General features: G+C 50.4%; 2 protein-coding genes across 2 annotated transcripts in view; one reads left to right on the top strand and one right to left on the bottom strand.

Moving 5' to 3' along the window:
• LOC135094884 (uncharacterized) overlaps nt 1-7840 on the bottom strand; it is a 31497-nt gene extending 23657 nt beyond the window's left edge. The window contains exons 1-6 of the mRNA XM_063995359.1: nt 7009-7840; nt 6658-6964; nt 5937-5954; nt 3402-3481; nt 1892-2117; nt 1152-1292 (exon numbers count right to left, since the gene is read on the bottom strand). Of these exons, the coding sequence (XP_063851429.1) occupies nt 1152-1292; nt 1892-2117; nt 3402-3481; nt 5937-5954; nt 6658-6964; nt 7009-7840 (1604 nt within the window). The remainder of the gene's footprint in view (nt 1-1151; nt 1293-1891; nt 2118-3401; nt 3482-5936; nt 5955-6657; nt 6965-7008) is intronic.
• On the top strand, nt 4212-5983 carry LOC135095084 (small ribosomal subunit protein mS25-like). The gene is made up of 3 exons (XM_063995771.1): nt 4212-4435; nt 4565-4669; nt 5129-5983. Exons 1-3 carry the CDS (start codon nt 4349-4351, stop codon nt 5444-5446), a joined length of 510 nt encoding a protein of 169 aa, XP_063851841.1. The 5' UTR covers nt 4212-4348; the 3' UTR covers nt 5447-5983.
• Nucleotides 7841-11015: the final 3175 nt, after the last annotated feature.

The raw sequence follows: 11015 nt of genomic DNA, 5'->3' as shown, positions 1-11015 counted from the left end.
TTTATTTTCTTATTCTTTGGTCAGTTTCTTTTCTTTTTTTTTTTTGCTGTTGGGTTTTGTTTATTTTTTTTAACAGTATGGTTGGTAGAATTGCGGTTATTTATTCATTTGTTTGTTTATTTAATTTTTATATTACTATCTATGCATGTGGTTGGCAGAATAATGGTTATTTATCTATTTACATTACTATCTATAATCTTCTTGGTTTAATGTTGACAATAATGATTATCTGTTTATTTACTCATTTATAATTTTGTTTCATTATTTATCTATCTTCTATTTACAAGATTACCTGATTTCCTTGTAGAATTTAATGATCAACTTAGCAATCTATTTAGCCATTTTGTGTATCATTCATAATGCTAACATATCTACATCTGCAGTGGTGTGTGGTGTTTGGTGGTGTGGGTCAATGGCATAACAGTGTGTGCCTCCACCTTGGCAGTGCTGTGGTGTCAGGTTTGCAGTGTCATGTGACAGAGATGCTGCATGAGTATACCTCCTCCTCCTCTTCTGCCTGTGCTGTCTGCTTCCTGGCTGCTGCATCACTGCTCTTACACCACATGTACACAAAAAATACTCTTCTACACTCCTGAACTCCCTGCCTGCTGCTGTATTTCCTTCCTTCCGATGCCTTCCACTCTTACAGCAGGGAGGTTTCAAGACACTTATCCTCCAATTTTGTTTGATTCTTTTCCACCTCTCTTTAGTGACTGGCATCTTAGTGGGTATTTTTTTGCACTTTTTACCCATGGCCAGTGCCCTTCTTACATAAAACATTAAAAAAACCTTGCATCTCATTGTTGTGTCATGCATAGCTTCCTGCATCTATAATTATAATCTGTCGGTGCATCAAACTAGTGTTCTCTTCAATGGGATGTCAGCCTTGGATATAGACAGAGTATTTACTGTCAGGGTGCATTGTAACCAAGTACAAAAACATGCCATCTATGCCAGCGTGTCATATGCTGTGCTAGTGTTGATCTACATGCATGTGTGTGTGTGTGTGTGTGTGTGTGTGTGTGTGTGTGTGTGTGTGTGTGTGTGTGTGTGTGTGTGTGTGTGTGTGTGTGTGTGTGTGTGCATGGGTGTCTGTATGTATCTGCAAGCAACGAACACTACACAAACACATGTATTAGCTGAAGCCTCACCTGCTCTGTAAGGAGAGTCCTGACAGCTCACTTTGAAAGGAGGACTGCTTTTCCCTCAGCGATGCAAACTGTAGCCTTCTGCCATCCACCCCGGCCACCCTCTGCTGCTGAATGTTTGCCACGTCACTCAGGGTAAGTGGCCTGGGAGAGAGAGAGAGAGAGAGAGAGAGAGAGAGAGAGAGAGAGAGAGAGAGAGAGAGAGAGAGAGAGAGAGAGAGAGAGAGAGAGAGAGAGAGAGAGAGAGAGAGAGAGAGAGAGAGAGAGAGAGAGAGAGAGAGAGAGAGAGAGAGAGAGAGAGAGAGAGAGAGAGAGAGAGAGAGAGAGAGAGAGAGAGAGAGAGAGAGAGAGAGAGAGTTTAATGATCACAGTAATTTTCCACACTACACATAATTAAACTATAACCTAAAAGATATTTATGACAGTTCCAGTACCTATGGCATCTGTAGTCTATATAGCATAATACTCACAAGTCAACAGATACAATAGACAGAACTAGCAGGAAACCATACACACACACACACACACACACCAAGAGGACACAGTAAGAAATTGTGCGAAAAAAAAAAAGCAAAGAAAGGCACAAAGAAATAATTTTCCTGCCAGAGCAATCAGCCAATGGGAGACACTGACTGACCAAGGAAGATTCACACCTATAAACATAAACAAATACCACAAATTAACCCATAAGACAGGGCATTACGAACACAACTACGTAACAAACAAGCAGGAACAAACATTACCGCGTGGATCCCCTGCCGGCCTGGAGACTGTGGCTTCTTTGCCGTCCGCCGGGGGCCTTAAGGGCGGCAGTGGTGGTGGCGGCCAAGGTGCTCTCCGGCTGGCTGCTGCGGCGAGGCTCAGAGGTGGTGGTGGGGGTGGTTGTGGGTGTGGTGTGGACTGTGTGAGTGGTAGAGGCTGGTGCTGAGCTGGTTGTTGTCACCACCAGGGAGCCGCACATGAGACCAGCTGTGGGGTGGATGTACTGTTGCTGTCAGTGCTTCTTATCAATGTTTCACTAATGATTAAGAGTAATGAGGCACACACACAGATCTGTCAGTACAGCATCATGTATTACTGGGGTGACTCTAGCCTGGTATAAGGTTGTGTGATGAAAATGCAAAGCTATGTGTGTGTGTGTTTCTTTCTTTGATGATTAATGCTTTTCTATGTTGTCAAAATGGTTTATGTTTTTTTCTTTTTATGTGTTTTCCCAATAATAAGTGTGTGTGTGTGTGTGTGTGTGTGTGTGTGTGTGTGTGTGTGTGTGTGTGTGTGTGTGTGTGTGTGTGTGTGTGTGTGAAAATACTTACATAAAGATGATAGATTTTCTGGACTAAAAGTTTAATGTACATGTATCTATTCATCATTTACAAGTTAAGAAAAAAATATTACTAATGAAAAAAAAAAAAAAACAATAACAATAATAATAAAAAACAAAAATAAAATAAAATAAAAAAGTCAACTGAATTTGCTACTCCCCAAAAAAGGTTAATTATAGAATGTATCTTCCCAAAGTTCACCCAAAGTTCATTCATCAGTGTCTTGGTGCCTCTCTTCTGAAATAGGTCGAGTCAAACAAGTGGAGGAAGGCTGGCTGAAAAATCTTTGGTAAATGTTCAAAATATCACAAATGGCAAGAAAACATTGTACTGCAGTGTTCTCCTTTGGCCGTTTCCCCAGAGTGAGTGAGGGGTTGGTGCCATGTGTGAGTCTCTTCCAGTTGTTTGTGTCCCTTGCATCTTCCTCTATGCCTCTCATTCTTTGCAGTTCACCACAATTTTATCTCTCTATCTCATTCTGTCTTCCCTCTGTCAACTGTTTTTTTTTTTTCCTCTCTTTTTTTTTTCAGGCTTTTTAAACATTCAATTGCAGTACATGGCAATTACATAATCTATTAATTACTCTTGAGTGTACGTGTGCATTCGAAGCCAACACATAGGCAAAATAACCTTTGAAATTCGGTGCCTTCTGGAGGGAATACAAGACTATAACGCAAAGGTTCTCTAAAGAATGGAGGAGAACCACGCGACTAAAAAAAAAAAAAAAAAAGAAAAAAAGAAAAGGAAAAAAAGAAAAAGAAAAAGAAAAAAAGAAAGAAAAAAGAAAAGAAAAAACAGAAAAAAAAAAAAAAAAAAAAACGAACTCAAAACCAAAGCAGTAAGTTTCCAAGGAAGTATATTAACTCACAAAGTATTCTAGTGTCCTCGTGAAGGGAAACAACAAGTGAAGGTGGAGAGACACAGCACTTACCTTCGGCTCCCAGGTTGAGGCTGTCTTCCCCTGGGTCCTCGGCATCCCCAGCGCCCCACACCTCCCCATCCTCCTCCACGCTGATGGGGAGAGAAAGGTGATAGGTAAGGCAGTGTATGGGGCATAGGATTCACTGGCAGATTGACAAGAGTTCTACATTACTGATAGGTGAAATACTCTTTAAGAACCCAACTCATCTTTGTGGCCTTTGAAAATATTGTTTTTTTTTTTTCCCTAGTGACAGATTAACAAAATTTCTACGTTATTAACAGGAGAAACACTTTTTTCCCTAGTGACAGATTAACAAAATTTCTACGTTATTAACAGGAGAAACACTAACAAGAACCTGACCACTAATTTCAGTGGCATCTGAAATTAGTGGTAAGACAGTAAAGGGCTTCGGAATACGGGAACAAGTTTCAGGTTCGTAGATGTGAACAGCAGTGCGTCGCCAGGAGTGGAACGCGTGGTGCCAGCGAGGAGGGGGCGGGAAGAGGGAGCGACGACGAAAGATACCACTTTATGACCGCGACTGTACATCATATTACACCATTACAATATACCCACACTCTAGCTTTTATTAACCTCCACAATACATCCGCATGACCTCTGAATCCCCCACAAGACATATTCTACATTATACGTTCGCACACTCCTTTCATTAACCTGTCTAATATACCCACATGGTCGTCCAGGAGGTATATATTCCACACTCCATTTTTTTTATTAACTTCCACAATACATCCACATGACTTGTAATTGCCCCATGAGACGCGTATTCCACAAAATCCACACTCCACCACACGACGCAAGCCGCTGCGCACGTCGCCTCAACAGCTGACCAGTTTGTTTACATCCCCGGCAAGGCGTGCACGTAGCCTTACGAAACTCTTTATTTTTGCTTATATTTCTTCTCCGTTCAGTGTGGGAAGGATAAACAGGCCAGGATGCCGTTCATGAAAGGCAGAGCACCCATCAGGAGGACGCTACAGTACCTCCAGTCCTCCAACTTGGTGTTAAAGGACAGAGTTAAGGTGATGTCAGTGGTTCAACTTTATTCTCTCTCTCTCTCTCTCTCTCTCTCTCTCTCTCTCTCTCTCTCTCTCTCTCTCTCTCTCTCTCTCAGTGTACTATAATCGCGTTTTTTTGTTTCCCCTCGGCAGATTTTCACAGTGAACTACAACGTGTACGGCAACCACCACCGCGGGGCCAAGGACTTTGTGTTCTGGCATCTGGCGCAGCTACAATACAACAACCCAGCCGTGCAGGTGTGTGTGTATGTGTGGGTGGGTGGGTGGGTGGGTGGGTGGATGTCTGCCTGTTTTGTACCTGACTTTTAAATCGTATTAAGTCAAGTTCACCGCGTCTCTTCTAATATTGTTTTTATCATCGTTTTATTTTGGAATGGTTTAAGTTTTTGACACACACACACACACACACACACACACACACACACACACACACACACACACACACACACACACATCATTTAGTGACAATATTCTACTAGTCTATAGTGTGTGTGCGTGTGTGCGTGTTTCTTTTCCTCTTTCTTTTTTATAATTATTTACTCCACCTGTCTTTTCTTCATTATGCCTCTCTCTCTCTCTCTCTCTCTCTCTCTCTCTCTCTCTCTCTCTCTCTCTCTCTCTCTCTCTCTCTCTCTCTCTCTCAGTCTAATATTCACCCCACCAAACCCTCACTCAATCTGCTTGTGTCACTCGCAGGTCGCCACCTTCAAGAACCTCACACCGACACCATTCATCCGTGTCTTCTTTGAGAATGGAGAGGAGGCGCTGGTGGACCTCGACTCACGGCCACGGCAGGAGATAGTGGAGCACATCAAGAAGGTGTTTTGCAAGACAGACACCAAGCTAGCCGAGGAGAGGCTGGAACGCGAGAGCAAGGATAACCCGGCAAACTTTGGGTGGGGGTGCGACCGGCAGTGTATCTGTGAGGTGCCGGGTCAGGTGCCTTGTCCGGCGGTGGTGCCACTGCCCAGGGTGATGCGTGGGAAGTACAAGTTTGGTCAGGCGGTTGAGTGATAGCTGGTGTTGATGTTTATTGCTGTTTTCTTGATTTTGTTGTTATTTTTTTTATGGTTTTATTAGTCAATGTGATGAATGAATGTTGTGTGTGTGTGTGTGTGTGTGTGTGTGTGTGTGTGTGTGTGCGTGGTTGTGCCTCGGAGCCAATCAGTAAGTTAGTTTCTTCCTGAGTGTAAATGCAGTGAATGGGTGTTGCTGTTGTGCTTGTGTGATGGCTGTGAGGGTGTGTGTCGGCACTGTGATGTTGGTGTTGGTCGTGGCTGCCTGGTGCTGCCCTGCATGGTGCACTGGGCAGCTCACTCACACAGGCACACACGCGCATTTCTTTCACAGCGTTTGTAAATAACTATCGCACACATACAGACTTAGTAGCTACAAATTACACAAAAGAAAACAATTTTACTAAACTAGCTGAAAACGTCTTACTATCTCATGACTAAGACCAACCTACAGATTGCTGTATATATGTATGAGTACTGTGACTCACCTCTGACTCCTGAGGAAGCTATTAAGTAATAAAAGAATACTTTGTTATCATTGTCCTCTGAATAGCCTACAGTCTCAACACATCACTTCATATGGCAAGAGTTGAAGTAAAAATCCCTTGCACATTTTTAACTAGACACGATAAGCAATGAGGTGAAAAATTATTGACATGAAAAAATGCACATAGTGTGAGGTGAGGCAGTGAGTGGGCTAATGTACGTACAGTGTAATATATGGCACACACACAGTATTCTCTAGTCCAAGCCATCACCATACAGTTCAACATGATAATCTCACTTGTTGAGATGAATTCGCTCCCAGGAGGCAAGCACATCACTAGGAACATCCACCAGGGACAAGTTCTGAGATGCCTCCTGTACGACTCACATTGGGGGTCTGGTGTAATGACTCAAAATCAACAAAAATCAAGCAAAACAATGAAGGGAAGGTTAATTTAAACGCCATGAGTCTGTATGTACTTCTGAGAAAACTCTGGGTATAAGATTGAGTGAAGACGGCAGACCTGTGTGTGTGTGTGAGCTATTCTGATCTGAAGATTAACACTTTTATGCCATCAAAATAGTTCACCAGTTTTCCTATTCTTTAAAACATTTCTTATGCCAAGTTAGAGTTTTGCAATGGCACACTCCTTGCCTCACTGCCAGCTACAGAAAACTATGTTGACCAATGTTAGGCTAGGTGCATGTGTCAAAGGGACTTACTTGGTCGGGTGTGGGGGCAGGGCAGCCACCCACTCATCCACTGTGGTGGGGGACTTGGGGGTGGGGGCCCTGGGGTGAGTCAGGTGGCCAGATGCAGAGGTAGGAGGAGCAAAGGTGAGCCCTGAGTCAACATGTGAGGAGGGGAACATGGTGCTCTCCAGGGAGCAGCCGCCGCACCCTGAGGTGGCACTGCCGCTCTCCTGGAGGTGGTTGGGGGTACCCGTCGCCTCGTCCGAGTCTCCCCCGCCACGGTGATGAGGATCCGGGGACCTGCGCTGGACCACGTCACCTTCACAATCTCCTCGTCCTCTGGGGTATCGCCGCACACCCTCCGGTCAAAGCTCCCCCAGCCTCCGTTCTCTGTGCATGGCTGCGGCTCATCCCGGTCCCCCTCTGTGTCGGCCTGCCAGGGTCTGTGGTCACTGGTTTCAAGGTCGAGGGCCACGTCATCCTCCAGGGCGGGCATGTCCTCGGCTTCAAGTTCCTGGTCGCTATCGTTACGACTCACTATCAGACTGTCTCTCTCGCTGTCCTGGTCGCTGCCACTGTCCACCTCCACTGCCTCTGCCCCTGCTGGCGTGTCCTCACCAAACACTTCACCTTCCCACTCCACCTCACTTCCTAAGCTCACAGAGGTATCGGGGACGTCCACACCATTGCCTCCGTCGTCTGCCGCAGCTACCTCACGCTTGTCACCACTTCCCTCACTCACCTCCTCCTTCCCCTCCTCCTCCTCCACCCACTCACTGACGGGAGGCTGCGGGTGGGGCTGCTCGGTGATGACAGGTAGTGGGGAGGGGTGCAGGGGTGTGGGTGTGGGTGGGGTGCCTGGAGTCATCACAGCATCCAGGCCCTCACTCCTTTCCTCTGGCACCAGGACGTCCACCTCTACACCACCTGCAGGAGGAGCAGCAGCAGGGACGGGAGTGACAGGTGTGGTTGGAGTGGTGGGGGAGGCAGCAGCATCAATAGCAGTTGTAGTGGCAATGGTGTCATAGTCAAGATTAAACTCACTGCCACTGACTTCATTTCCTGTATTCTGACCTTGACTGACTGCCCCTGACTCTGACTCCTCCTCCTCCTCCCCCTCCTCCTCCCGGGTCTCCCTCCGCCCCCCCCGCGGGTGAGGTCGCGGAGGGCGTGGAGGCTGCCTCCTGAGTGGTGGTCCTGCTGAAGATAACATGTTCGTGGTCACTGTCACCCTCACTCTTCCCTCCACTGGTGTCCCTCTCACTCTCCCGTGTGTCTGCTTTCTCCTCACTGTCCCTCGCCGCCCCGCCACTCACATCTCTCTCACTCTCACTCTCACTAATCATCTCTCTCTTGCCACCCTCGCTTCCACTGTCTCTGTCACTTTCACTTCTCTCTCTCCCGCGCGCCTCCTCCCCTGCACTGCCGCGCTGCGCCTCGCCCCGCCTGGAGGAGGCGTCCTCGTGCACGATGCCGCTGTCCCCGTCACTCGACAGACTCACGCTGTCCGTCAGGGGGTCGGGGGGCGCCGGGGGGCGGGGATGGCCGGGGGACCTTCGTTCCCCAGCATGGACTCGCAGAACAGCCGTCTGCTGAGGGGGAGGGGGAGTGTGTGGGGGAGGTGAGGGGGAGGGGCTCCTGGGTGTGGGAGGTTATGGATGGGGGAGGGCACTCAGGGAGGGGCGGGGAGGGGGACGAGGGGGGTGAGAGGGCTCCATCTCCTGTCTCAAGGGAGGGTCTCTTGGGCCGCGGTTCGCCCTCGCACACCTGGGCGTCGCTGGCCCGCCGCCGCGCCGCCTCCCGCGCCCCGCCGCCCGTTACCAGGTCGGGGCCCGCGGTCTGCAGGGGCTGCCGCGCCCCCTCTGGGGAGGCGGGAGGTGTCGGGGATGGGGCCAGGGGGGCGAGGTGGCGCCTGCCCCGCCCTGCCCCGCGGGAGGCCTGAAGATCACGGTGCCGGTGCTGGAGTCGCCGCCCTCCTCTGAAGACGTGGTGCCTGACGAGGTGCTGGGGGGCGACACTCCCCCCACGGGCGAGGTGCACAGCGGGGACGCGCTGCCGCTGGGGCCTGCCGCGTCCTCGGCAGTGTCAGCGGCGCGTGGCGCGGCGTCAAGGGATTGGGTGGTGGTGGCGAAGATCCCCTCGGGGTGGTCAGCCTGGGGCACGAGCCGCTGCGAGGCGCGCAGCCTGAGCGAGGTGGTGAGGGAGCCAACGCTGCCCTGCAGGCGGCGCCAACGCGTCAGAGTGGAGGCTACCACGCCCCGCACGCCCCCGCCCTCGCTCACCACGCTGCCCGCACTGTCGCGCCGCTTGCCGCCGCCGCCGCCTGCCTCGCGAGCACTCTCGCTGCGTGTCACCCGCGTGCCCTCGCGCCGCGCCTCTCCTTCGTGGCTAGGCCAGCCGGGCCGCAGTAGGCGCGGGCTGCCCTGCGCCGCGAGCCGCTTATCAGGCGACGCTGCCACGGGGATTATCGCCACCACGGGCACCAGCGGCTCTCCCGCCTCCTCTCCTGATGATGATGTTGCTGCTTCCTGCTGTACCCGCTGACCTTCAGCCTGCTGCTCCACTTGCTGCTGCTGCTGCTGCTGTTGCTGCTGCTCTGCCTCGCCCCACCGCAGCAACGCCCGCCGCAGACGCCGCCCCAGCCCCTGGTAGCCCCGGCCGGAAGACTGCTGCTGCTGCTGTTGGTGTAGCCCCGCCTCGCCAGCCGCCCCAGGGGGCTCGTGCGGGGCGTCGCGGGGCTGCGTCACACCCTCGGCGGGGCAGGGCGGGCTGGGCGTGGAAGGAGCACTGTGAGGGGCGGGACGCCCACACTGGCAGGCCGTGCCGCACACATGGGCGTGGCCAGGGGCAGGAGGTGTCAGGCGCGGGGACTCCCCCGTGGAAGGCGGCGTGACTGACCCATGGCTGGAGGGTGTGGGCGACGCCTGGGGCAGGGCACAGGGGTGGACGCTGCTGGCGATGGCGGTGGCGTGGGTGGCAGGCCGCGGGGAGTCGTGGGCGGCGGCACAGTAGGCGACGGAGGGCGTGGGGGGTGTGCGGGCGTGCGGAGGGGCGTGGAGGGCGTGCAGGAGGCCCGACAAGCGGCTGCTCCACCGACCACCTGAAATAATCACAAGGCACGGTCACCTTCCCTGCTGCCGGGGAGGAGGAGGAGGAGGAGGAGGAGGAGGAGGAGGAGGAGGAGGAGGAGGAGGAGGAGGAGGAGGAGGAGGAGGATGCGTTTGGGGAAATACGGGTGAGGCGGAACAGGAAGCCCAGCGCTATACAAGAAGTGTAAAGGGTGAAGAAAGGAGAGAAAAAAAATGAAGAATGGGAACACACGTAACAAAGGTGAAGGAGGCAGGGTGAGCGAAGCCTGGGGGACGAGGCACAGCACGATGGTGGATGCACTGAGCGAACGCCACGGAAACCACACCATGATGAAACTGATGAAACACAACCGTAAAAAGCTGGCCTCTCTCTCTCTCTCTCTCTCTCTCTCTCTCTCTCTCTCTCTCTCTCTCTCTCTCTCTCTCTCTCTCTCTCTCTCTCTCTCACTCTCAGATAGGTCAAGGTAAGGAAATGATATCGTGGGCGCGTGTGTTTGTGTGTGTATAAAGGACACACACTCATCCTTACAGCCTCTCTCTCTCTCTCTCTCTCTCTCTCTCTCTCTCTCTCTCTCTCTCTCTCTCTCTCATCACTCGCAGTATACTGAGTACAATCAAATACTGGTTCTCAGATCGGGGTACAGATATATGTAGCGAAGATGTTTGGGGGGTGAGGAAGTAAAGGTGAACAGGTGAAGGGGCGTAGGGGAAGGTAGGATGCTGCGTCTCTCTCCGTTCCTGTTTAACTTAAGCTGTAGTTATGTTGTCCGGTTAACTGATGGTGAAGGAATGCTGTCTTCACTACCTATGCTAACCAGTTGTTAAAGCGGGAAAAATATTGCCGTTATCATGCTGCGATTATGCTATCAGGCGGTCCTAACATCCTGTGCTAGCCAGTATGCTGAACCCTTCTACTCTCTCACAAGTTACAAAGGCCACAGAGATATTTAGCTGGGTTCTTAAGTCTTTCTCCCGTTAATGATGTAAAATCTTGTAAATCTGTCACTAGAATCGTAAAAACACCCTTGAAAACCCGTTTTACTTGACAACTATTATTTTTAAAGGCCACAGAGATATTTAGCTGGGTTCTTAAGTGTTTCTCCCGTTAATGATGTAAAATCTTGTAAATCTGTCACTAGAACCGTAAAAACACCCTTGAAAACCCGTGCTACTTCACCACCACTATCTTCAAAGGCCACAGAGATATTTAGCTGGGTTCTCAAGTGTTTCTCCCGTTAATAATGTAGAAATCTTGCAAATCTGTCACTAGAACCGTAAAAACATCCTTGAAAATGCACT

Source organism: Scylla paramamosain, chromosome 47 (genome assembly GCF_035594125.1).
Source record: "Scylla paramamosain isolate STU-SP2022 chromosome 47, ASM3559412v1, whole genome shotgun sequence".
Taxonomy (NCBI): Eukaryota; Metazoa; Arthropoda; class Malacostraca; order Decapoda; family Portunidae; genus Scylla; species Scylla paramamosain.
The sequence above is the reverse complement of the archived record's forward strand: the minus strand, read 5'-3'. Positions and strand labels throughout refer to the sequence as shown.

What these genes read in the sequence shown, in the direction of transcription:
- LOC135095084 (XM_063995771.1), top strand. Translation starts at nt 4,349, where the DNA reads ATGCCGTTCATGAAAGGCAGAGCACCCATCAGGAGGACGCTACAGTAC. An exon ending in TGTTAAAGGACAGAGTTAAG is followed by an intron (nt 4,436 to 4,564) that starts GTGATGTCAGTG and finishes TCCCCTCGGCAG; the next exon opens with ATTTTCACAGTGAACTACAA. An exon ending in ACAACAACCCAGCCGTGCAG is followed by an intron (nt 4,670 to 5,128) that starts GTGTGTGTGTAT and finishes TGTCACTCGCAG; the next exon opens with GTCGCCACCTTCAAGAACCT.